Raw genomic sequence first — 27,506 nt, forward strand, 5'->3', positions numbered from 1 at the left:
CGCGCGCGTGCGCAGCCGTAGCGCGGAGGGTCGAGGCAGAGCCGCGGAATCGCCGCGAGATCCGGTCTAGGTCCACGCTGCCCGTCGCGCAGCCAGTCGGCCAACCCAGCGTCCGCCGCTACCGCAGCCATGGGAGTGCAGGTGGAGACCATCTCTCCCGGAGACGGTGAGTAGGCGCGCGCCGGGTGGCCCCGGGGTGCCCCGGCCACCGCGCGCATCCGTTCACCTCGCGCGTCTGTCTGTCTCTTCAGGGCGCACCTTCCCGAAGCGTGGCCAGACCTGCGTGGTGCACTACACGGGTGAGTCGCAGGACCGGGGTAGGGGGCGGCTCGGAGGTCGGGGGGCAGTCGGCGCGGCCTGGGGGCAAAGGCCTGGGGCGTGGCGGCGGCAGGCCCGCGTGGCCCGAGGCCGAGGCCTGGATGGTGGCAGCGCCCCCGAGGGGGCAGCGTCGGACCTGCCGAACCTCGGGCGGTCCGAGCCGGCGCGCGGGCCGGACTTTATTCCGCACTTCGAAAGCGGTTCTGTGTCAGAGATGCTGTCGTTCTGCCCACAGCGCGGATGGGGAAACTGAGGCGTGGGGCGGCCAAGTCACTTGTCCAAGGTCACAAGCTCAGGATGGGCAGAGCTCTGGCCAAGGACCATCAGAGAGGATTTATAGCATTTCTGTGCCCAGTTTACACCCTATTCCCGCTTCCGCCCCACCCTTCGATGGAGATAAGAGGGGCGAGGTAATTACTAGTCCGTGGGAACTCGGCCCCGCGCTGCGGGTGGAGAGACATCCCACTTTCTAAGTTTTTGCTCTGGCCCAGCCTGGCCTTGGCGAAGTTAGATCTGCAACGTCCTTTTCCTTTTCTTAGTTTTGAGCCACTTTATAAATCCGAGCCTCAGTAGCGGTGATGACCCGGGTTGACATAACATGTAGTTTAGCCCCCCAGTCCTTCTAAGAGTAGAGACTTATCCCCTTTCAAAAGGTAAGGAAACTGAGGCCCAGTTAGGAAAACAAATAGTATTATAAGCCAAAGGAAGTATTAGACTCTCAGCCAGAATTTTAACATGACAGTCATATTCCTTGAGACCATTTTTTACTCTGTGCCCTTACAAGGTTCTCCTGGGTTGTACTTGGTAGGGAGGGGAGGGGGGAGGCTGAGCAGGCGGAGACTTAGCTGTAGTGAGTGCTGGTGATTGGTGTAGCCACAGTTGTTAATATGAACAACCTTCCCTCCCCTTCCTCCTTCCCTTTTTCCTCCTTCCCACCCTTTCCTCTGTTCTCCTCCTTCCTCTGTGTCTCTCCGCTCCCCCACCCCCTCAAGTAGGCTGTAGGCAGTTCTGAACCTGCTGCTCGGGGATGAGCTCTCGCCTTCTCTCTCAGATCATGGTGGGGGCGGGGGGGAGCCCTCTGTTGAGGGAAATGACTTTTCTTTGGGAAGGGAAAAAGGCAGCTAACATTCCCCCCTCTGGTGCCCTTTTATTTCTCTGGGTTTTTTATTCCTCTGGCCCTTCTCCCTGTGTAGAAAAGGGGGTGAGGGTGTAGGGAGTTAGGGATAGAACTTTTAAAAAGGCTACCATAGGAGGAAGTATTGAAACCTATCTTGGTAGGGAACTATCTCATACCTACAAAAGAAACTGTAAAGTGGTTTTGATGTTTTAAACGGTTGACTTTGTAGACCGTGGTCAGCACCTGAGCCCTGGAGGTCTAGTGGAAGAGAGCATGTCAGTTTGGTTGATTTTGATCTGTGAGATGAGAAGAGTAACCATTGCCTTTTACAGTGCTGGGTGAGTGGGCAGTTGATTCAGTTCCCACAGCCAACTGAGGCAGGGACTCAGAGAAGTGAGTTGACTTCTCCCCTCTCCTCTCAGTTTCTAAGTAGTCACATTAGGTTAATTGGCTCCACCTGTGGCATTCCCAAGTCTGTGCCCCTTGTCCTTGGCTCACCCATCTTCTGGGGCTGATAGCAGGACTGGACACCAGCATGTGGGCAGAATGAAGTTTCACTGTGCCTCTTATGAAGTGTCCCCACGCCGCACGTCTGGAGCCTTTTCCTAAGAGAACAGATGGCTGTGGGACCCAGAACACCATCGGGGCTCCCAGTGCCTCTTCTCCAAGTCTCTGTTTTCCTTGAGGGTGGCACCCACCCACACGTTCCCAGAACAGCGGTGCGACCCTGGCATGCATTAGGACAAAAGCTTTCTTTTTTATTTCAGTTTTGATAAGCCCTACAAAGACACCCTGGTGAGAAGCCAGCTCTGCCTCATGCTCACAGAATAGGCTGTTCTTGGGCAGGCTTCTTTGTTCCTGTGGGTTTTTGCCATCAGCCTCCCAGGAAGAACCTGTTTGAGACCTGTAGGGGCGTGAGAGGAATGGGGAAGCGCTTTGAAATTTCATCTGTAGCAGTTGAGTGACTTAAAAGCCACTTGGAACAGAATCCATCTTGAGGGAACATGGTGAAGAGTATCATAAAAATCTGAGGGTCCTCAAATGCAAGAGAACCTCTCCTCACTGAACCTTGAGGAGGAGAAATTCTCATGATCCTCCTAGTTTTCATCTTGTTTTTCTCTACCCACCTCTCAGTAGTCTCCTGTTAGGGCTGTTTCTCTGCTTCTCCCAAGTCATGGATGGTGGACATCCCTGTGTGCCCACCTCCCACCCCTGCCCCCTGTTTCTCTGTTTTCTTTTGCATAGCTAGCTCAGACTGCTTGGCTGTGTGGCTCCAGTGGTTACAGTTCCTAGGACGGAGAATCTGATTGACCCAGGTTCAGGTCAGGTGGATTCTCTAGATCCAGTCTGCTCTGGCCAGGTAACTGCTGCTGCTGATTTGGGAGCAGCTTCAAAGGATAAGCTGGAAATAAGGAAGCCAAAATCTTCTCTCGGTCACCAGGGATATGATTAGCACAGGCTGACTTTGACCACATGGATGTTCCAAATGCTTCTGGTGGCTGCCAGTTGTATCCTGGATGCCACTCTCCAGGCTCCTTCTGGTAATTTCCACAGCCTCTAGCAGAGCACAGCACGAGCACGGCCTCAAAGAAAGGCCTGTACCACATCTACGTGATGTCAGAAGGGAAGGTGAAAACTGTACTGTCTTTAGCCAAGCCCCTCCTAGTAGCATGACAGGCAGGCATTGAGGTGAGAGGGAGGAAGTGGAAAGATAACCTGCCAAATAGGTGCCTGGAGGATCAAGTGGATCCTCATGGCTCCCTCCTTGCCTCCAGTAGCTTTATGAACTTTATTATTGAGCTTGTCCTGACACACTGCTAGGCTTATGTCCCTTTTACTCACATCAGCAGGCCACGTGCCTGCCATTGTTAGAGCAACCTCAAGTGGATTGAGGAATTCTTTTTTTATAGTTGACATCTTGTCTTTGGGATCAGGTTTAACTTGTCTGTAGCCTGACTTCTGACTGAGAAAAACCAAGGATCCCTCGGCTTCATCACTGCAGGAGGTCCACTTGAAGGGACACTGCAGCTCCCCTCCCCACCCGCTGCTTTTCTTTAGCCTCTGTCTCTCCTCTCCTCCCTGCTTTATTCCACCCCCTCCCCTGCTGGGTGTTTCTTGGCTGGTGATCCGATGTCTGGAGGAAGGCTCACCCCCAGCAGTGACTGCTCAGATGGCTTCCCCCATGTGTGCGGGCTTCAGGCAGACCGACTGTAACTGTTTGGGCAGGGCCACAGCAGGACCCTTTTCCTTCCTACAGCAGATAATTATTGAGCAACAGAAACCAGCCAGGCACTGGGGACACAGCCAGTGAACTAAACAAAGGCCTGGTCTGGTGGGGAAGAGACTAGCAGCATGAAGATATGACACATCAGGTGGTGAGAAGCTCTGTGGAGAGAGGTTAAAGCAGAGTGAGGGCCTGGGAAGGGGGTTTACAGCTTTTAGTGAGGGTGGTTGGAAAAAACTTCTTATAAAAGGACACTTAATTATTTGCCCAAAGGAAGTTGGGAGTGACTGATGTGGCTGTCAAGGAGAAGAGTCTTCCAGGCAGAGAGAGGAGCTAGCACAGAAGCCCGGAGGCTGGAGCATGACTTGGTATATTAGCTGGAGTGGATTGTGTGAGGGAGAAGGTAGTAGATGAGGTAATGGTGGGGCTTGCTTTCTGAGATGGGAGTCATGAGCTGATCTGGATTTTAACAGAATCGCCTCCCTTCTAGCTACTGTGTGGACACTGGAGTGTTGGTGGCATTGTGGAAACAGGGCCCTCGTTGTATCCTGGGTGTTCAAAGCGTACCAAGGGCAGGTGTGCAGAAGTGGTACCACGTGGACAGTGATCCCCAAAGAAGATGTGGGTCCTTCACTGGGTTCAGATTTTAGCTTGGGCACATGATCCACTTTTCTCAGCCTCCGTATGCCATCTATTAAAAATGGGAGAAGCAATGCCTGCTGTGAGGAGTTGCCGGGAGCAGTGCATCTGGGAGGGGCAGCAGCAGCAGTGATGCTGTCACTGCACACTGTGTCACGAAAGGCCCCTGTGTCCCCAGCGCTCCATGTTTTACCACCCCTCAGTTTAGGGTTGGCAGAGTTGCTTAGGCCGAGACCCTTCCATTTCACAGATGAGGAAATAGGTAATTATACAAAAGATGACTCTGAGTGAAGGTTCATCTTAAAACAGCCCTCCACATTGCCTGCAGAATATTTTGGCTAAGAAAACTGCAGCTGTTCTCTTTAATTTGAGACCAGAGGAGTTTTCGTATTTGTTATTGATGCTTGGTGGGTGTAAGACGGTCAGGGTTGGGCTGCACCAGCTCACTAGTGTGTGCAAGTTAAAGTGTCAGTCCTTTTACCTTCAAGTTTCCATAACATAATTGGATTTTAACATTTTGCAAATGGACCTTGCTATGGAAATGATATTTTCCTTCCTCTGAGATTGTGATTACCAAAATATCGAATCACATGGATGCCAGTTTCTTCTTCCACAGGTGAGAGCAGAAGGCTCACTTGTCTTAAATGAACTAAAGACCACATAGAATTCTGGTATCTATGTGCAACTGTTATTTGTAAAGTTGTCAGGATTAGAGAAAAATCAAAATAGAACAGTAATTACCCACGTGCCCACCACCTAGATTCCCTGATGGTTGACATTTTGTCATGTTTGCCAATTCTGTCTACTTCCAGGTGTATGTAGATAGATATAATCAATGTTGAGTTTTTAGCTGAGCCATTAGAAGCTGCTGACATGATCAGATCAGATCAGATGCTCAGTCGTGTCTGACTCTTTGTGACCCCATGAATCACAGCACACCAGGCCTCCCTGTCCATCACCAACTCCCGGAGTTCACTCAGACTCACGTCCATCGAGTCAGTGATGCCATCCAGCCATCTCATCCTCTGTTGTCCCCTTCTCCTCCTGCCCCCAATCCCTCCCAGCATCAGAGTCTTTTCCAACGAGTCAACTCTTCACATGAGGTGGCCAAAGTACTGGAGTTTCAGCTTCAGCATCATTCCTTCCAAAGAAATCCCAGGGCTGATCTCCTTCAGAATGGACTGGTTGGATCTCCTTGGAGTCCAAGGGACTCTCAAGAGTCTTCTCCAACACCACAGTTCAAAAGCATCAATTCTTCGGCGCTCAGCCTTCTTCACAGTCCAACTCTCACATCCATACATGACCACAGGAAAAACCATAGCCTTGACTAGACGAACCTTTGTTGGCAAAGTAATGTCTCTGCTTTTGAATATGCTATCTAGGTTGGTCATAAGTTTCCTTCCAAGGAGTAAGCGTCTTTTAATTTCATGGCTGCAGTCACCATTTGCAGTGATTTTGGAGCCCAGAAAAATAGTCTGACACTGTTTCCACTGTTTCCCCATCTATTTCCCATGAAGTGGGACCGGATGCCATGATCTTCGTTTTCTGAATGTTGAGCTTTAAGCCAACTTTTTGACTCTCCTCTTTCAGTTTCATCGACAGGCTTTTGAGTTCCTCTTCACTTTCTGCCATAAGGGTGGTGTCATCTGCATATCTGAGGTTATTGATATTTTTCCCAGCAATCTTGATTCCAGCTTGTGTTTCTTCCAGTCCAGCGTTTCTCATGATGTACTCTGCATATAAGTTAAATAAGCAGGGTGACAGTATACAGCCTTGACGAACTCCTTTTCCTATTTGGAACCAGTCTGTTGTTCCATGTCCAGTTCTAACTGTTGCTTCCTGACCTGCATACAGATTTCTCAAGAGGCAGATCAGGTGGTCTGGTATTCCCATCTCTTTCAGAATTTTCCGTAGTTTATTGTGATCTACACAGTCAAAGGCTTTGGCATAGTCAATAAAGCAGGAATAGATGCTTTTCTGGAACTCTCTTGCTTTTTCCATGATCCAGCGGATGTTGGCAATTTGATCTCTGGTTTCTCTGCCTTTTCTAAAACCCGCTTGAACATCAGGAAGTTCACGGTTCACATATTGCTGAAGCCTGGCTTGGAGAATTTTGAGCATTACTTTACTAGCGTGTGAGATGAGTGCAATTGTGCGGTAGTTTGAGCATTCTTTGGCATTGCCTTTCTTTGGGATTGGAATGAAAACGGACCTTTTCCAGTCCTGTGGCCACTGCTGAGTTTTCCAAATTTGCTGGCATATTGAGTTCAGCACTTTCACAGCATCATCTTTCAGGATTTGGAACAGCTCAACTGGAATTCCATCACCTCCACTAGCTTTGTTCGTAGTGATGCTTTGTAAGGCCCACTTGACTTCACATTGCAGGATGTCTGGTTCTAGGTCAGTGATCACACCATCGTGATTATCTGGGTCGTGAAGATCTTTTTTGTACAGTTCTTCTGTGTATTCTTGCCATCTCTTCTTAATATCTTCTGCTTCTGTTAGGTCCATACCATTTCTGTCCTTTATCGAGCCCATCTTTGCATGAAATGTTCCTTTGGTATCTCTGATTTTCTTGAAGATATCCTTAGTCTGTCCCACTCTGTTGTTTTCCTCTATTTCTTTGCATTGATCGCTGAAGAAGGCTTTCTTATCTCTTCTTGCTATTCTTTGGAACTCTGCATTCAGATGTTTATATCTTTCCTTTTCTCCTTTGCTTTTCGCTTCTCTTCTTTTCACAGCTATTTGTAAGACCTCCCCAGACAGCCATTTTGCTTTTTTGCATTTCTTTTCTATGGGAATGGTCTTGATCCCTGTCTCTTGTACAATGTCACGAACCTCATTCCATAGTTCATCAGGCACTCTATCTATCAGATCTAGGCCCTTAAATCTATTTCTCACTTCCACTGTATAATTATAAGGGATTTGATTTAGGTCATACCTGAATGGTCTAGTGGTTTTCCCTACTTTCTTCAGTTTAAGTCTGAATTTGGCAATAAGGAGTTCATGGTCTGAGCCACAGTCAGCTCCTGGTCTTGTTTTTGCTGACTGTATAGAGCTTCTCCATCTTTGGCTGCAAAGAATATAATCAATCTGATTTCGTTGTTGACCATCTGGTGATGTCCATGTATAGAGTATTCTCTTGTGTTGTTGGAAGAGGGTGTTTGTTATGACCAGTGCTGACATGATACTTTTCTCTAAGTACTTGAGCATGCTGTAAGAATGAGAGTATTCTCCCTATTCTAATTCTGGTCACCTCTGAGAAAATTTTAAATGGTTCAGTAGTATCTAAAGCCAAATGCGTATTGAAACTACCCCAGTTGTCTTCAAAGTGTCTTCAAAGTTGTCTTTCAAAGTGTTAAAAAAAAAAAGAGTTCAGTTGGAGATTATGTCTGTAGTAAACATCCAGAAGAGTCTTCATATCTCACTGCTTTTCCAAAGAGAGCACTTATTGTTATAGAATACCCCCACGTCTATCTCATTGTTTTTTCCTGATTGTTGTATAACTCCTTCCACTATCTTGATTTCCTTTAAACTAGGAGTTGAAATGTCTAAACAGTTTCTGGTTAAAACATTTTAGTGTGAAGACTTCTAACATGATGCTGTGTACTTCATACTTGGCGTACCATGGGGAACATCACTATTTGTGATGCTAAATTGATCTTTTTTCTGATTATGCATTTTACCCTTTGAATTAACGGGGCCATTGTCAAAGTGCTCGGACATTGTGCATGTGCCCTGCTCCTCACCAGCCTTTCACCTGCTGTTTTTTATCTCAGTTGATGATTCTTACCTGAAAAAACTGTTTCATTGGCATTTAATTTACAAAATGGTAATTAAAAACTTTTTTTTCATATCTTCCACATTTATTAACTGCTCTTCTATTACACAGGGTAAAGCTGAATTCTTTTGCTTTAATTATCAATTTTAAGGTCAGGAATTGGTTTTATAGTCATCCTCCATGATGACAAGTGACTCTCCCCATCTATTTATTTATTTATCTTTAGTATATTTGGGACTCATATTTTACTCAGGGCCTTAAAATCATTGTTATTCATTATTCTTTTTGATAACTCTTGTCCCAGATTTGGCCAGTAGGAGCCCCTTCAGGGGGCCTTCCTGGCTGGGTCAGCAGTAAAGAATCTGCCTGCAGTGCAGAAGACACAGGAGACGCGAGTTCCATCCCTGGGTCAGGAAGATCCCCTGGAGGAGTGCATGGCAACCCACTTCAGTATTCGTGTCACAAAAATCCCATGAACGGCAGGCTGTAGCCCTTCGGGTCACAAAGGGTTGGACACGACTGAAGTGACTGAGTACATGCATGCAGCCCCTGCCTTTTTGACATGCTTCCACTGTTTTTAATCATTTCCTTGGTTTCACTGTTCTGTTCCTTGCCTTAGTCACCTCTCTCCAAAGAACTCTGGTTCCTTGCAATGGGTCTCAGACTTTTTTTATTGACAGCTTTATTGGATATAATTTATACAATAAAATTTTTAACTTGAACATGTTTGGTGGTTTAAAACTGATTTTTGTAAAGTTTCTGATTAGAATACCCCCGCGTCTGTCTCATTTTCTCCTGGTTTTGTGTAGCTCCTTCCATTACCTTGATTTTCTATAAAATAGGAGTTGAAATGTTATAGATACAGTTCATTGTGTCTATAAACTAAGGCTCATTTGTCTGCCTTGGGATTTTCTCTAAAAACGGTATTGTCATCTACAGTTTCCCATGGAAAAGGCCGGAGGTGTTTTGAGCAACTTAGGCATGTATTCCCTTGGGCCCCTTTAACTTTGGCCTGATAAATTCTAGCAGTACAAAGAGCAGGAGGAGGAAAGGGAAAGAAAAGGGGGGATAATCTGCACCTGGCTGCTGCTGTCTCTGTTCTCTTTGCCTTTCCTTTTCCCTTCCCAGGAGCTCAGGCCACCCTGGCCTGCATTCAGTTCCCCAAACACACCAACCTTTCCCCCCAGGAAGGCCTCTGGCCTGCCACACTGCCTCCACTTCTCACCAGGGCAGGCTCCTCTTGCAGCTTAAATGACACGCCCTCGGTGGGCTCCTCTGACCCTTGGCTAAAGTGACACTTGAGATGTGTGCACACACTTAGGCCTCTATCTCTAACAAGGTGCCCATAAGGCAGTGTGTAGTTACATCTGCTCTTTCCCCAGGAGACTGCAGGCTCCAGGAAGTCAGCCCCACAGGGCTGGTGGTCTCCAGGGTCTTTCTCCTTTGGTGCTTGGCATGGAGTAGGTACTCAGTGACTGTTTCAAGTGGTCACTTAGGACCTGGTATTAGACTTCAGCTGGAGTGTGGAAAGTCTGCATTCCTGTTCTGATTGGTATCATACTTCTGTTAGGTCTTCTGCCCACTTTTTGATTGGGTTGTTTGTTTTTCTGATATTGAGCTGTATGAGCTCTTATATATTTTGGAGATTAATCCTGGCGTTTATCCCAGGGATGCAGAGATTCTTCATTATGCACAAATCAATCAATGTGATACACCAGATTAACAAAATTGAAAAATAAAAACCATGTGATCATCTCAGTAGATGCAGAGAAAGCTTTCAACAGAATTCCAACATTCATTTATGATAAAAACTCCAGAAAATCAGCATAGAAGGAACATACCTCAACATAATAAAGGCCATAATGACAAACCCATAGCAAACATTATTCAGTGGTAAGAAACTGAAAGCATTTCCTCTAAGATCAGGAATAAGACAAGGGTGCCCACTCTCACCATTATTATTCAGTATAGTTTTGAAAGTCCTTGCCATGGCATTCAGAGAAGAAAAAAGGAATCCAGATTGGAAAAGAAAAAGTAAAACTCACTATGTGCAGATGATGTGATACTATACATAGAAAACCCTAAAAATGCCACCAAAAAACCACTAGAGCTAATCACTGAATTTAGTAAAGTTGTATGATATAAAATTAATACACAGAAATCCCTTACTTTTGTATATAGTAACAATGAAAAATCAGAGAAATGAAGGAAACAATCCCACTCACCATTGCAAATAAATGAATAAAATACCTAGGAATAAACCTACCTAAAGAGACAACAGACCTGTATGCAGAAGACTGTAAGACACTGATGAAAGAAATCAAAGATTACAAACAGATGGAGAGATATGTCATGTTCTTGGATTGAAAGAATCAATATTGTCAAAATGACCACACAGAGCAATCTACACATTCAGTGCAGGCCCTATCAAATTACCAATTGTATTTTTCACAGAACTATAAAAAAAAATTCACAGTTTGTATGGAAACACAGAATACCCTGAATAACCAAAAGCAATCTTGAGAAAGAAAAGTGGAACTAGAGGGATCAACCTTCCTGATTTCAGACTATACTACAAAACTACAGTTGTCAAGACAGCATTGTATTTGCACAAAAACAGAAATGTAGACCAATGGAACAAGATAGGAAGCCTGGGGATAAATCCCCACACCTGTGGGCACCTTATTTTTGACAAAGGAGGCAAAAATATACAATAAGGAAAAGACAGCCTCTTCAAGGAGTGGTGCTGGGAAAACTGGACAGCTACATGTTAGAGAATGAAATTAGAACACTTCCTAACACCATACACAAAAATAAACTCAAAATGGGTTAAAGACCTAAATGTAAGACCAGAAACTATACAAAACTCTTAGAGGAAAACATAGGCAAAACACTCTGACATAAATCACAGCAAGATCCTCTATGACCCACCTCCTAGAGTAATGGAAATTTTTAAAAAATGGACCTAATTAAACTTAAAAGCTTTTGCACAATGAAGGAAACTAAGCAAGGTGAAAAGATAGCTGTCAGAATGGGAGAAAATAGCAAATGAAGCAACTGACAAAGGATTAATCTCTAAAATACACAAGTAGTTCAGGCAACTCAATACCAGGAAGACAAAACACCACTATCAAAAAGTGGGCAGAAGGCCTAAACAGACAGTTCTGCAAAGAAGACATACAGATGGCTGATAAACGCATGAAAAGATGCTCAACATTGCTCATCGTTAGAGAAATGCAAATCAAAACTACAGTGAGGTATCATCTCATACCTGTCAGAACGGCCATCATCGAAAAGTCTGCGAACAATAAATAAAGAGAGGATGTGGAGAAAAGGGAACCCTCTTGCACTGTGAAGAAAGCTGAGCGCCGAAGAATTGATGCTTTTGAACTGTGGTGTTGGAGAAGACTCTTGAGACTCCCTTGGACTGCAAGGAGATCCAACCAGTCCATTCTGAAGGAGATGAGCCCTGGGATTTCTTTGGAAGGAATGATGCTGAAGCTGAAACTCCAGTACTTTGGCCACCTTGTGCAAAGAGTTGACTCATTGGAAAAGACTCTGATGCTGGGAGGATTGGGGGCAGGAGGAGAAAGGGACGACAGAGGATGAGATGGCTGGATGGTATCACTGACTCGATGGACATGAGTTTGAGTGAACTCCGGAAGTTGGTGATGGACAGGGAGGCCTGGCGTGCTGTGATTCATGGGGTCGCAAAGAGTCGGACATGACTGACCAACTGAATTGAACTGAACTTGCACTGTTGGTGGGAATGTAAATTGATACTAGCTATTATAGAGAACAGTATGCAGATTCCTTAAAAAACTAACTGGTATTAAGTTAAAAGTAGAAATTCTTTCTCCCTCTCCCAACTGTAAGTAGCAAGAACTTTATATAGTTTTGAAAGCTTGGGGTTTGGGATACTCTGTTTTGTTATTGTTTGGTTTAGGTTTTTGTTGTTGTTGGTTGGTTGGTGTTCTAAAACTTTCCATATTTGGGGCCCTGCAAAATGTTTCCTGTGAAAACCACCTGCAAAGATGCACCAGCTAATGAAAATCACATTGTGAATCATGAGCTTTAACTACAACATGTGGTGAGGCTGTAGATTCATGCCTTCCTCAGTCATCTTCCCTTACCCAGTAGAGGGTATCTGGGAACTCTGCCTTCCACGAAGCAGAGTGCGCTAGAAGTGGCTTCTTTTCTGTTAAGTGAAATGATAACCCAGGGGTTCTCCAGACTCTCCAAATGCTAGCCTTGGGTCCTTCTTCTTCTTTTTTTTTTTAAGATTTTTTATTTTCTTTTTAATGTATTATTTATGTATTTTTATGTTTTGGCTGTGTGCCATGCCAGATCTTTGCTGACCAGGGATTGAACCCAGGCCCTTGGCAGCGAGAGTCAGATCCTTAACCACTGTACCACCAGGGAATTCCCTGGTCTTGGGTCGTAACCACTGCTTCTGTGACAGGGGCCTTTGCATAGCAGCTGCTGGCCAGGTCTGCCTCTGCTGGTTCCTTTTGAGCAAGAAAGAGCCCTCCATAACAGGCAGCAGAAAGCCAAGCTGTGGGCGGGATCCTGCCAGGAGAGGATCTGGAGACTTCCCCACTATCATGTATACGCTCGCTCTCTTTTTTAAAGACCTCCTGCTCCCTCTCCAGGGATCTGAGTTTGATTCTCCCCCAAAGAACAGCTGAAACAGTTTGGGAGTAGACCCAGGTGAAGGTGACGTCAACTGCATTGCAGCCAGAGGCCGATTTAACAGTCCCTCAGGCAGCCATAGCTTTTGCTCCTTTCGTGGCCTTGTGCTTTTAACTGGAGAGCCCGGAGTTTGCCGAGGAATTTAAAGGTGCCGAATGTAAAAAACTGCCATTCTGGGATTACCCCTCAGGTTCTTTTTATCACATAGGGAAGAGGTCCAAAGCCTTGTGGTTGTCCTGCTAGTTCCTTAAAATTGTGCAAATGAAGCAGATCCTAAAGTGCTCATGAGTGCCAGGGGTTGAGCTGAGTGCCTCAGGGACGTAGAACTCTTTGAGTCCAGGTCTGATCTCGAGCCATGTTCAGTTGGGAAAGACGAGAACTAATTCTTGACATCAAGAGTACGTAGCTATCCTAGACGGTTTCTGGATCATGAGGTATAGATTTGTGTGTAATCAGAAATGGAATCAGTCAGTTCTTTAAATAGAAGGCCATGCTGGTGATCCAGGTTTTTGCTAAGAATGGCCTTCGGAGCTTAAAGAGTATCAGCTGTCGTGTCTGCACTGTAACCTCAGTTGCCTTCTCTCAGCAGAGAAGTGTTTTCTCTAGGAAATTACAGCACTAACTTGGCAGGTGGCTTCACTGTTCAAGGGCTCCCGGTTCTGGCACAGAGATGTCCAGAGCTAAAATGGGAGCAGCTGCTGAGGCTAACTTGCCTGCTTCACCTGCTCCTTCCCAAACAGAGGAAGCACCTGCCATCCACTGCCTGGTTGAGTGTAGGAAGCAAGCGTGTAGCATTTTAGTAAATCTCACTTTTTTCCCTTTCTCCTGTTTTTTAAAATAAAAGTTTTATAGAGGTGTAATTGACATCCAGTAAATAAGCTATTCATATTTAATGTGTACAGTTTCATAAGTTTTGATATGTTTCTTTGTTACTCTTTGAAACCTCCCTCCTCTTCCCATCCCTGACAACCACTGATAGTCAGCATAGGTCAGTGTGCCTTTTCTAAAGTTTTATAGAAGTGGAATCATACCATGTGTACTGTTTTGCCTGGCTTTCACTCAGCATAATTATTTTGAGGTTATGTTGTTCCACGAGTCAATAGTTCGTTCCTTTTTATGGCTGAATAATTTTCTATCATATGGATATATTTAATTATCTGTTTACCAGATGGCAGTTGTTTGGATTGTTCCAGTTATTGGTTATTATAAGTAGGTCTACTATGAGCATTTGTGTATATGAATATTTTTATATAGCCAAAACCACCATTTCTTTTGGATAAATATCTAGGAGTAGAATGACCGGGTCAAATGGGAGGTGTATGTTTAAACTGCCAGCTGTTTTCCAAAGTGGCTGTTCTGTTTTATAGTCCCACCAGCAGCATGTGGGGATTCCAGTTTCTCTGTATCCCTGCCAGTACATAATATAATAATAATAGTATGGACCTAACAGAAGCAGAAGATATTAAGAAGAGATGGCAAGAATACACAGAAGAACTGTACAAAAAAGATCTTCATGACCCAGATAATCACGATGGTGTGATCACTGACCTAGAGCCAGACATCCTGCAATGTGAAGTCAAGTGGGCCTTACAAAGCATCACTACGAACAAAGCTAGTGGAGGTGATGGAATTCCAGTTGAGCTGTTCCAAATCCTGAAAGATGATGCTGTGAAAGTGCTGCACTCAATATGCCAGCAAATTTGGAAAACTCAGCAGTGGCCACAGGACCGGAAAGGTCCGTTTTCATTCCAATCCCAAAGAAAGGCAATGCCAAAGAATGCTCAAACTACCGCACAATTGCACTCATCTCACATGCTAGTAAAGTAATGCTCAAAATTCTCCAAGCCAGGCTTCAGCAATATGTGAACCGTGAACTTCCTGATGTTCAAGCTGGTTTTAGAAAAGGCAGAGAAACCAGAGATCAAATTGCCAACATCCGCTGGATCATGGAAAAAGCAAGAGAGTTCCAGAAAAGCATCTATTCCTGCTTTATTGACTACACCAAAGCCTTTGACTGTGTGGATCGCAATAAACTACAGAAAATTCTGAAAGAGATGGGAATTCCAGACCACCTGATCTGCCTCTTGAGAAATCTGTATGCAGGTCAGGAAGCAACAGTTAGAACTGGACATGGAACAACAGACTGGTTCCAAATAGGAAAAGGAGTTCGTCAAGGCTGTATACTGTCACCCTGCTTATTTAACTTATATGCAGAGTACATCATGAGAAACGCTGGACTGGAAGAAACACAAGCTGGAATCAAGATTGCCAGGAGAAATATCAATAACCTCAGATATGCAGATGACACTACCCTTATGGCAGAAAGTGGAGAGTGAAAAAGTTGGCTTAAAGCTCAACATTCAGAAAACGAAGATCATGGCATCCGGTCCTTCCACTTCATGGGAAATAGATGGGAAAACAGTGGAAACAGTGTCAGACTTTATTTTTCTGGGCTCCAAAATCACTACAGTTGGTGACTGCAGTCATGAAATTAAAAGACGCTTACTCCTTGGAAGGAAAGTTATGACCAACCTAGATAGCATATTGAAAAGCAGAGACATTACTTTGCCAACAAAGGTTCGTCTAGTCAAGGCTATGGTTTTTCCTGTGGTCATGTATGGATGTGAGAGTTGAACTGTGAAGAAGGCTGAGCGCCGAAGAATTGATGCTTTTGAACTGTGGTGTTGGAGAAGACTCTTGAGAGTCCCTTGGACTGCAAGGAGATCCAACCAGTCCATTCTGAAGATCAGCCCCGGGATTTCTTTGGAAGGAATGATGCTGAAGCTGAAACTCCAGTACTTTGGCCACCTCGTGCGAAGAGTTGACTCATTGGAAAAGACTCTGATGCTGGGAGGGATTGGGGGCAGGAGGAGAAGGGGACGACAGAGGATGAGATGGCTAGATGGCATCACTGACTCGATGGACGTGAGTCTGAGTGAACTCTGGGAATTGGTGATGGACAGGGAGGCCTGGCGTGCTGTGATTCATGGGGTCGCAAAGAGTCAGACACGACTGAGCGACTGATCTGATCTGATTATATTATAAAAATATAATAATATGATAATGAGTCTTTTTAGTTTTATACATTCTAATCGATAGTAGTCATATCTCCTAGTGGTTTTAATTTGCGTTTTTTAATGATGACAGTGTTGAATATATTTTCATGTACTTATTTGCCATTTTTTATCCTTTTCAATGAAGAATGGATTCATATCTTTTGCCCTTTTTTAATTGTTTTTTTGCTGAGTTTTTTGAGGGTTCTTTTCGTATTCTGGACATAAGTCCTTTATGAGAGAGATGTCCCGTAAAGATTTCTCCCAGTCTGTGGCTTGACTTTTCATTCTCTTAAAAGTATTCTTTAAAAGTGCAGAAGTTGTCATTTTTGATGAAGTTCATTTTGTCCTTTTATGGAGTGTGCTTTTTCACCTCATATCTAAGAAATTTTTGCACGACTCACAGTCAAAGGTTATTTTCTTATGAGTTCATCTATAAATTGTATAGGTTTAGTGTTCTTTTAGAGCCGATTTTTAGTTGACATTTGATTATGATGTGAAGTATAGGTACAGGCTTTTACTTTTTGCCTGTGGATGTCCATCCAGTTCTTCTAAGCCCAGCATATTTTTCATTTCAGGCATTATGGTTTTCACCTCTGGAAGTTTGACTTCAATCTTATAGTCGTCCTCTGCTCAGTCTAACATCTGTGTCACTTCTGGATTGGTTTCAGTTTATTGATTAGTTGCATGTAGGTCATACTTTCCTGCATCTTTGCATGCTTGGTAATCTTGGGATTGTTCATTGAAGAAGGCCATCTTGTCTCTCCTTGGTATTCTCTGGAACTCTGCATTCAGTTGGGTATACCTTTCCCTTTCTCCCTTGCTTTTTGCTTTTCTTCTTTCCTCAGCACTTTCTGAAGCCGCCATAGACAACCACTTCAGTCCGATCACATCATGGCAAATAGAAGGGAAAAAGGTGGAAGCAGTGACAGATTTCCTCTTCCTGGGTTCAGATGGTGGCTGCAGCTGTGAAATTAGAAGACGATTGCTTCTTGGAAGAGCTATGACCACCTGAATAGCGTGTTAAAAGGCACAGACATCGCTTTGCCGACAGAGGTTTTGTATAGTCAAGGCTATACAGTAGCCTTGATGATCTTTTCAGTAGTTGTGTGTAGATGCGAGAGTTGGGCCATAAAGAAGGCTGAGCGCCGAAGAATTGATGCTTTTGAATTGGGCTGTTGGAGAAGACTCTTGAGAGTCGCTTGGACAGCAAGGAGATCAAACCAATCAATCCTAAAGGAAATCAACCCTGAATATTCATTGGAAGGACTGATGCTGAAGCTCCAATCCTTTGGCTACCTGATGCGATGAGCTGACTCACTAGAAAAGACTTTGCCTGATGCTGGGAAAGATTGAAGGCAGAAGGAAAAGAGAACGACAGAGGATGAGATGGTTGGATGGCATCATTGATTTAATGGACATGAACTTGGGCAAACTCCAGGAGATTGTGATGGACAGGGAGGCCTGGCATGCCGCAGTCCATGGGGTTGCAAAGAGTTGGACATGACTTGGCAACCGAACAACAACCATCTTTAGATGCTAGACATTGTGAATTTTACCTTTTGGGGTGCTGGATATTTTATTCCTAAAAATCTTCTTGAGTTTCTTATGGGTAAACACTTGAGTTACTTGGAAACAGTTTGATCCTCTGCGGTCTTGCTTTTATGATACGTTAGGTGGCTCCTCCAAAGCAGTGCTCAGGCGGGGGCTGATTACTCCTCACTGCTGAGGCGAGATCTTCCCAGAGATCCTATGCTGTGCCTCATGAACCATGACATTTTTCAGTTCAGCTAGTGGGAACCAGTACTGATCCCAGTCCTGTGTAGGCTCTGAGCACTGTTCCTTGTAAACCTTTTAGATGGGTTCTTTTCCAGGCTGTGAGTGGTGTCCTCAGGCCACATGCATTGATTAGTACTGTGGTGGGTACTTATGGGGGACTCTGTAGATCTGGGGATCTTCCTTTACGCTCTTCCCCTCCCTGGTGTGTGTTCAATAGACTCTGTTCTGTTTTCTTCCCTCGGAAGCTCCCGAGGATATAAGCCGGGTCGGGGAGGACGTCATAGCTCTCACCTTGTTAATTTTATTTCTCAGGGATCACAGGCTTTAATTGCGAAGTCCAGTGTCTTCACTGTTGTAACTGTAGTCTGGCCTCTTTTTGGTTTCATTCAGTTTCTTTTTTTTTTTCCTGTGGTTGGTTTGTCTGGTGTCTTTTTGTTTCAGTTTTTGGTAGAAGGGTAAATCTGATCCCTTTCCTCCATCTTGGCCAAAACTGTTAATACCTGTTTTGATATCATAGTTTCTCTTATATTCTGCATTCAATATTGACAAACCTAATTCCCACTCGAGAAAGCATCATATGCACATTCATTCCTGCTTCTTAATGGACATTGCTTCCTCTTTTGCATAACCTCCTTCAGCATCCTGCAAATTATAGCCTTGGAGTTGATTTCCTCATTTGTTAAAAGCAGTCTCTGGCAGATGGATGGAAAGGCTCCTGAAAAAGAAAGGATTCTGAGATGCCTAGCTTCTTGTTGCCTGCTCTCACCCTTGATGCTGAGTTCATTTGGGCTGGGGTCAGTGTGTGAAGAGCTTGAAATGGACTAGAGGGAACATCTGTGGTGAGTATTATGGAGAGTGGAGATCTAGTTTTCTCCCAGTTTGTCATTTATAGAAAACTATTTATCATTTCTTTGATCAGATAGTGATTGTGTTCTGGTAAAGAGATGAGCTACATGTACACCCAAACTTGTTAGTTCTAGGGTGCCAGTTCCTAGCTTTACAGTGACTTAACCGGGGTGGATCTCCATCTTTGTGTCTCCCTTTCAGTCTTCAGCTCCCAGTTTCAGGCAGTATCATCACCCACTCTGCCCTAGGACATCTGTCGGCTTCTCCTCCTCTGTTAGGACAGTAGTTCCTGTCCCCACGACTCCCCATTTTCCTATTTTGTCAAAATACAGAAAGTCTGGTGACTGTGATAAAGCTGGCAATTGATCTCTGCTTCCCCATTCCACCTACCAGTGTTGACACTGTTTTTTAGGTTGGAATTTCCCTCCACCTCTGAAAACATACAACAGAATTCTGTGTTTCGCTGAGTCCTTAGAGGGTTGCTTAGAACCATAGTGGTTGCCCTCCCTCCACCTCCAGCGAAATCAGTATTGTGTTAGTTATATGTCAACAATGGGCTGGACCCTTCCAGTCTGGGATGAAGATGTGTTTTCAAGACCTCAGTGACAGCTATCACAATTGGCTGACACTGGCTTCTGGAGAAACCAATGTGATGGTCTTTTGTGAACAAGGAGTTGCAGGTATCTATTGGTCTTTTGTCATGACACTCATCCCCTGGCATTTCCATCTCTGAAATGCCCTCTTTTAGTGCAAGTTTCCTGTATGGGTTGTCTGGCTTATGAGAAACTGGAATGGTAGAATGAAAATGGTTTTTGGATTTATAGCCTAGCTTTAATGCCTTACCACATCACTTCACTTCTCTCTGCCTCAGTTACTTCTTCTGTGAAGTGGGGACAGGAATCCTTTGCTGTGGGGATGATTGAAAAAGTTCATGTGTGGAAAGTACCTTGCCCAGTCTCTGACTCAGATTAGAAGCGCTGCCCACAGTTGAACCAGAGCTTTAGACAGTTTATCAGTGAAAGGTTTTTGGTATCTTTTCCAATGCTCCTTCTCCAATACCAGCTGGTATCCTACAGTTCAGTTATGTTCTGACACTACCCACTTTCTGTAAAAGATGATGGGTGAATTCAGGGAGGAATATGGCTTGCACATAGACTGACTGTGAACTGTGTGCTTAAAGGGCCCACAGTTGCTCTCAGTCTGAGAGGAAATCCAGAGTGCTGGGAATTCCTGCCAGGAGTGTGTCTGCTTCCCCATTCTCCAGAACAAGGTAGACAGCCTGCCTCTGGTATCAACTTACTGCTTTGAGTTGGGGAAGAGCCTTCACTAGCCTGGAATAGAGGGACTACCTCAGCTCCTCAGAGGCCCACTGAGGACACAGGAAATCCTAGGACACCACCGGGTCTTCCAGTGCTGGCCTCTAGGACAGGCACTCTCCTGCTGGCTCTCACTTCCCTCGTGTCATTCCTCCTCGTTACTCATGTTACAACTGCCCTTTTCCACAGGGATGCTTGAAGATGGAAAGAAATTCGATTCCTCCCGGGACAGAAACAAGCCCTTTAAGTTTGTGCTGGGCAAGCAGGAGGTGATCCGAGGCTGGGAAGAAGGGGTTGCCCAGGTATGCTCTCTTTTTTGTTTTTTTTTTTAGTGTCTACTTCTTAAATAATGTTTATGAGTAGGAAAAATTTCATTGCTAGCTCCCTCACCCAAATAGCTCCTTTTATTAATGTTTTTGTAGAATTTCTGTAAATGCCCCCCACCCCTTCTTTTAGACAGACAGACAGACACACACACACACACACACACACTGTTGTGCTCTTTTCTTTTGCACTATACCAGGACATAGAAGAAAGCTGTCCTCATAGAGCTTCATAGTGTAGGCAGATCTTGGAAGTATTGCAGGCTTGTTTTCAGGCCACCACAATAAAGCAAATCTTGCAGTAAAGTGAGTCACATGAATTTTTTGGTTTCCCAGTACATATTAAAATTATGTTTACACTATAGTTTATTAAGTGTGCAATAGCATTATGCCTAAAAAATAATGGACAGGTGATCCTTGAGCAGTGCAGCGTAGGGACACCAAACCCCACCTTCCTGCCCCCTGAACAGTTAAAAATCCACACATAACTTTCACAGCCGGTCCTCTGTGCCTGAAGTTCCTCATCCAAGGACTCAGCCAACCATGGATCATGTAGTGTTCAGTGTTAAAAAACACTGACATGTAAGTTGACCCATGCAATTCAAACCTGTGTTGTTCAAGGATCAAATGTATGTGCCTTAATTAAAAAAATACTTTATTGCTAAAAAATGCTAACTAACATCTGAGCCTTTACCGAGTCATAATCTTTTTGTGGTAGCAAATCAAAGACCGCATATTGCTGTACAAATGTAGTGATGAAAAGGTTCAAAATACTGCGTGAATTACCAAAATGTGACACACACACATGAGGTGAGCAAATGCTGAGGGAAAAGCCACAGGTAAGCTTATTCCACCCAGGATCGCCACAAACCTTCAGTTTGTGACAAACACAGTGTCTGAGAAGCACAGTAAAACGAGCTTATGTCTGTATCCCTCAGGTGGGTGTACTACAGTTTATTTGACCAGGACTCTCTTGATGGCCATTTGGGTCTTTCCCAGTATATCAGTATTATAAACAACACTGCAGTGATTAATCTTGAACGGACTGTATTTTACATTTGTGCAGGGGTTCCCACAGGCAGATTCTTGGAAGTAGACCGAGTGGTTCAGTAGCTCTGTGCACTGGATTTTGACATATTGCCATGTTGCCATCTGTAGGGATTACACTGAATTGCCACCAGTGGGCTATGAAGGTGCCTGCTTCTCCCAGCCCTTCCAGCACAGTGTTGTTAAAAACTTTTGGCTTCAGGACACAATGAGTGAAAAACATTATCTTGGTATGGTTTTAATTTGTATTTGTCTTATTATTGACCATGTTGTGTCAGACCACTTCTGAGAGGTCAGGCTCACGGAGAAAGTAATTTTGTTTGTCTTAAGTCTATTTCTTCACTTCTCCCCTCCCCATTTGTGTAAACAGCTTTTGTTCTGCCAACTCTGTGAAATTCCCAGTAGACAATAAGGGACCCAGGGTTGCCAAATTTCAGTTGGATTTTATCCTTGTGCCGAGCCCAGGAATTTGTTCTTGGCACTGACCAGGTAAAGGGATGTTTATTGTGGCCTACAACCCAGGGAGCTTTATAATCAGGCTCTGCCATGGTGGATAATTAGTCTATTTCCTCTTACCAAAGAGAAGTGGAGATATAACCAATGTGGATAGAGGGATTTCTGTTTTTCTGTTTTTTCAGAATACGCTTTACATCCTCTATAAAATGTCACTGATTGATCTCCAAATAAACTGCTTAAACTTGCAGAAACTGCCTTTCTTAGGTGTCTAGGTTTTTGTTCCTTCCTGGCTGGGAGTCGGCAATAGAAAACGGAGAGGATCTTTGTGGCTTACTTCCTTTTGGAAACCTCTCCAACTGTACCTTTCTGTCCTGTCTCCCACCCCAGACGTCTGGTAGGCTCTTGGGTCTGTAGCTCACCCCCCATCTCCCATGCCAACCATTGTCCTCTCCATGGCTCATCTTCTGTGGCTGTTCCAGCACTGGAACAATCATTGTGTGTCCCAGGAGCTGTCGCTGCTACTGAGCTAGTGTTATCAGCCTACTTCCCATCCCAGGCTGGTAAGGCCTAATGAAGTGTTAGGGAGATCCCTAGTCTCCCCCTGCAGCCAGGCTGCTTTGAGTCAGTCACAGTGCTGTTGCTTGGGGGAAGTCTGGGTGGTCTGAGACCTGCATAGAGCATGAACTCCTCCATATAATATTTCTTTAGGACATACATTAAAGGCGCAGGAAGAAGGGTTGTCTTTTGCCCCTTTTCCTGTTCTTTTGATATTGTTCCAGTTTTCTGTGCTTATAGGTCTTCAGTCCTGGCACATATACTGTTTTGGCAACTTGCTTTTTTCATCTAACCATGTATCTTGGACATCTTTCCATGTTAGTATAGTTAAGGCCACTGTTTTCTTTCTAGAGGCTAAGAAGAATGGTACAGCTGTACTATGAAACCACGCCCCTTGCAGTGGGCATTTGAGTTGCTAGCAGATTCTGGAAGTGGAATTTCTGGGTAAAAGGATATCATTGCTTTGAATTTTATTAGATTAAGCCATATGCTTTCAACTGTCCTTACCGCTTTGGTCCAACATGTCCCAGTTTCTCAAGGGCGCTGTAAGAAAGAAGCCTGTAGCTTTCTCTTCAGTCACCATCACTTGGACTGAGTCAGAGAGCCAGGAGTGCACACATGGAGAGGTATGGGTATAGTTGGAGAGGCGTCTGAAGGAAAGGAAGCCACAAAGATCCTCTCTGTTTTGTACTGCCAACTTTTAGCCAGACAGGAACAAAAATCTAGACACCTGGGAAAGGCAGTTTCTGGAAGTTAAGCTGTTTGCTGCTGCTGCTAAGTCGCTTCAGTTGTGTCCGACTCTGTGCGACCCCACAGACGGCAGCCCACCAGGCTCCCCCGTCCCTGGGATTCTCCAGGCAAGAACACTGGAGTGGGTTGCCATTTCCTTCTCCAATGCATGAAGGTGAAAAGTGAAAGTGAAGTCGCTCAGTCGTGCCCAACTCTTCGTGACCTCATGGACTGCAGCTTACCAGGCTCCTCTGTCCATGGGATTTTCCAGGCAAGAGTACTAAAGTGGGTTGCCATTGCCTTCTCTGGTTAAGCCATTTATTTGGAGGTAAATCAGTGATCTTTTACAAAGGATGTAGAGTAAAGTATATTCTGAAAAAGAGACAGAAATCCCTCTATCCACACTGGTTAATCTCCAGTTCTATTTGGTGAGAGGAAATAAATATGGAGACTTAAAAGAGATAAGTAAAGAGTGGGGATAAAGCAGAGAACCTGCTCACTGTTCGGAAAATAGACATTTTGTATTTGATGAGAAAATGAAAAAGCTACAAATACATTTTAAAAAGTGAAAATTTTCCTGCCATCCTCTGCTCTCCCCATAGAAAAGTGCTGGTATTATTTGTGTTCTTCCAAAAATGTTTTCATGTTTATACAGATAGGTGCAACTATGTATAAATACTTTTCTTTTTTGTATAATTGGTAGCATGCTATTTTCATACAATTGGTAGATGCTACTTGGTACCCCCAGAAAATCTTATTGCTTGTTTTACTTTTTCTACATTTCTGAGTATAAATATAGAGATTGCAGAAAAGTAGCCTGCCTTAAATATTACTTTCTGTGTGTTTTCTTCTAAAGTAAGGTTTTGTTCAAAGCACTGCTTTTGCAGTAGTATAGATGCTTCTAGTGACAGGCCACTGAAGGGCTTAGGTGGTGACATGTCTCTAGTGTTGGCTGCCCAGAGTTGGATTAGTGGGACCAGGACAGAAGGATTGAGAGCCTGGCGATTCTGGGAGTCAGGAGGGATTTTTATCAGTTATCGGGTCCTTGGAGCCAGATGGAGGGCTCATCCAGCCTGTCTGCCTGCCTCCACGTCCTCACAGAGGGTGCCCGGTGCCCAGGCAGCCATGCAGTCACCAGAATCACACCATCCTGGCCAAGGAGCACCCAGTAAACAGCTCTGCTTCTTAAGGGAACAGTTGGGGAGCACATCCAGCACTGCCATTCTTCCTTGCTCTTTTCACAGATGAGTGTGGGTCAGAGAGCCAAGCTGACTATCTCCCCAGACTATGCCTATGGTGCCACTGGCCACCCAGGCATCATCCCACCAAATGCCACTCTCATCTTTGACGTGGAACTTCTAAAACTGGAATGACAGGAGTGGCCTCCTCCCTGAGCTCCCCATTCTTGGGTAAGGAACTTAATGCTAAAGAACCTTCCTTTAACTACCTTTGCTCCTCCTGAGTCATGCCCAGTGCTTGATGGGCATCAGAAAGAACCTTGGTGCCTCGGGATGTTTTCCTTTATATTCTTCCTCCGTCAGCCATACTTTCAGTTCTGTTACAAGTTTATACCTTGGAAAGGGACGGCATGTGCTCTTGAAAGAACTCAGGGGGACAGGGCAGCTGATGGTAGCTGTTAGTGGAGTATTTTTATATGTAGCTTATAAACTAAAACTGAGTTGGGAACTGGAAATATAGATCAAATTTTTAGTGCTAGCATTTCAGTTCTCTAGAAATAAGATTGGTGATGACTTTGTTTGCCCTGCTGAGTTTGTGCAGCTCCCTCATTCATACATCCTCTCACCGCCTGTTAGAAAGGTATGAATGGGACATTACCACCTGGGCCACCTGCCCCAGGGAGCAAGCCCAGGACACGCAGGACAGTAGGCCAGCTTGTTACAGTGGGTTTAAAGATGAGGCCCAGATGCTTATGAAGTATGAAGGATGTTCTCAGACAGTCCTGGAGAGGATCTTAGGGACCTGAGTGAGCCTTTCTGTCCAACAAGTGAGGAGGCCGAGGCCAAGAGAAAGAGAGAGGCCTTACTCAAGGTCACATCCAGACAGAGACAGTAATGGACAGAACCCTTTCCTGCTTCCCCTTCCTGGACTTGTTTTCCTTCCTCTTCCCTTATTTCTAGGTAAGCCAACTCAATATTCTAATAACACATTACTTTTCATATGAGTATTAGAATCATAAAACATGTGAACGCTGACATCTTTCCACATGACCTCATGCATGTTAAGTCACTTCATTCATGTCCAGCTCTGCGACCCTATGGACCAAAGCCCGCTAAGCTCCTCTGTCCAGGGGATTCTGTAGACAAGAATACTGGAGTGGGTTGCCGTGCCTTCCTCCTCCATGTGACCCCAGATCTCTGCATTTGCTCCCCTCCTGCTTCTGGAACCAGAAGGCCATATAGCCAGGGGTTGGGTGACAGTGATTCTATTTGAAAACAGTAGTAGGTGGCTGCCAGCATTATGGAATACTTTGTCTTAAGGTAGAGGAGCCTTTTTTTTTTTTTTTAGCTATTTCCTCTCAGTGGTTTGATCCTTAAACACCTGGGTCATCCATGCCTGGTCAGGTTTGAGGACTCTGGCTTTTTCACTTGTCATTCCTTCCAGGGGAAACCCTGACACTTGATAGAGCCTCTCTCTGCCCAGAGAGCTGCACCATTAGTCCCTGCCCTAGAAGGCTGAGTCCTTTGAACATAAATGTACCAAAGGGAGTCCTGGAGTAATCCTGATTTGGGAACAGGCTTTCTGTAAATCTGAAAGGACAGGAAAGGGAAGGAGGGGAGAGAGGGCTGAATGGCTATGATTTACCCTGGCCTCAGCCTCCCCCCAACACTGCCAAAGAACAGTTCAGAGCTTCTTGCAAAGGTCTTGAGGGAAAGCTCAAGGCCAGACCCAAAAAGTCAGGTTCGAGTGAGTGAATGAAGACTAGATATTTTCTCAATCCGTTTGACACAAGGAAAAACCGGCTTAGGGCTGTGCATGTTAAAGTCTCTGGGAAGCTTTAAGACTCTTGATGCCCAGGCTACCCCAAGAACAGTTAACCGCTGTCACTAGATGTGAGGTCTAAGCCTTCAGGTTTTTTTTAAAGCCCCCAGATATGCAGCCAGGTTGGAGACCCATTGATAATGGGGATCTGAATTGTCAGCCATATTGGTGGGCTCTGTCCCTCCTGCTGTCCTCAGCAACATAGATGTAACCTTAGGTTTAAAAAGCACCACTAAGGTGTGCAGGAAGAGGCTGCTCACCTGGGAACCTAGCCCGAGCACAGTGGGTCCTTCCCAACTGGAGCAGAGGGGTGAGGACAGATCAGACCTCACAGCTGTTGGGGAAGGGACATGGTATGGCAACAGCCTTGTGGTGGTCCCTTCCCCACACAGAAAGCTTTGAGCTGCTGGGACTTACGGATTTTCTGTCCCCAACAGATGTGCCACAGAAGGATCTGGCGCCTCCAGACGCACACAGCGAGTCCGTATGGAGCTTTTCCTGATGTTCCACTACACTCTTTGTATAAACATCTTCCCAGACTGAATGTGTTCTGCCACCGGCTTTGCTCTTCCCCTTTCTCCTCGTATGTGTGTTGACCTGAACTATATGCCATAAACCTCAAATTACTCAGTTTGTTTTTGTTTTGGGGTGAAGATTGAGTTTCAGTCCTTTGGATCTAGGTTTCCGATTAAGTATTAGTCAAGTATTAACAGCACAAGTAATGGGTTAACTTTAGACTAGGAATTGGTGTTGGGGTGGGGGGTGCAAGAATCTTTATTTTATTTTATTTTTTTGGATAAAAGTTTTATCTATTATATATTAAACGTTCTTGCTGCTGTGCTGCAAAGCCATAGCAGATTTGAGGCGCTTTTGAGGGCCGAATTATTCTCCAAGTTGAGAGATGTCCTCGGGTTGAATTGAAAGCCCTACCCAAAACTGCAGTGGGAAGGGGGAGAGCCTTTGCCTCCACTGCCCCACCCTCACCCTCCTCGTAGACCCTCTGCCTTTTGAAAGCAGATCATTTTCACTGAGATGTTGGCCATTGCAGATGTCTGTTCCCCAGGCCAGCAGGGACCTCTGAAACCTTCATGGCCTGGCCTTTTTTTTTTTCATCCTGTGGTTTTTCTAATGGATATCCAGGATTTTTGTAATCGCATAGCTATCCAAGCTCTACTTCCTAAATTTTAAGAACTTTAATAGAAAGTTAAATTGAAGGTGCTGTTTGTAGACACTTAACACCCATGAAAGCCCAGCCATCATGACAAATCCTTGAGTGTTGTCTTAAGAAAATGATGCTGGTCATCACAGCTTCAGCATCTCCTGTTTTTTGATGCTCAGCTCCCCCTGCTGATCTCAGAGTTTCCTGGCTTCTCCTTGCCCCCTCTCACCCCTTTGCTGTACTGTGTAGTGATTTGGTGAGAGAAACTGCTGCCTACTCCCCCAGCCTACCCCCACTCCCTGCACTACACATGAGTTTCAAGTTTTATTATTGCAATAAAAGTGCTTTATGCTGGCTTTTCTCAGCTCTGTGTGATGGTGGTTACTTTGAGGCACCTTCCCCTGCCCTTTTGTGGAGAGAATGGGGTTGGGGGTATGACGGTGGGGCTGTAGTGTCGGAGGCTGTGTCTTAG

The 27,506-nt window shown here is 44.8% G+C and overlaps 1 protein-coding gene across 1 annotated transcript; it reads left to right on the forward strand.

Annotated features, from left to right (window-relative positions):
* FKBP1A (FKBP prolyl isomerase 1A) lies at nt 1-27,398 on the forward strand. Its single transcript, XM_005887959.3, has 5 exons — nt 1-166; nt 252-299; nt 19,955-20,067; nt 24,120-24,284; nt 26,313-27,398. Exons 1-4 carry the CDS (start codon nt 130-132, stop codon nt 24,246-24,248), a joined length of 327 nt encoding a protein of 108 aa, XP_005888021.1. The 5' UTR covers nt 1-129; the 3' UTR covers nt 24,249-24,284; nt 26,313-27,398.
* Nucleotides 27,399-27,506: the final 108 nt, after the last annotated feature.

The sequence above is a fragment of the Bos mutus genome, chromosome 13 (genome assembly GCF_027580195.1).
Source record: "Bos mutus isolate GX-2022 chromosome 13, NWIPB_WYAK_1.1, whole genome shotgun sequence".
Lineage (NCBI taxonomy): Eukaryota > Metazoa > Chordata > Mammalia > Artiodactyla > Bovidae > Bos > Bos mutus.

What these genes read in the sequence shown, in the direction of transcription:
- FKBP1A (XM_005887959.3), top strand. Translation starts at nt 130, where the DNA reads ATGGGAGTGCAGGTGGAGACCATCTCTCCCGGAGACG. An exon ending in CTGCGTGGTGCACTACACGG is followed by an intron (nt 300 to 19,954) that starts GTGAGTCGCAGG and finishes CCTTTTCCACAG; the next exon opens with GGATGCTTGAAGATGGAAAG. An exon ending in GGGAAGAAGGGGTTGCCCAG is followed by an intron (nt 20,068 to 24,119) that starts GTATGCTCTCTT and finishes CTCTTTTCACAG; the next exon opens with ATGAGTGTGGGTCAGAGAGC.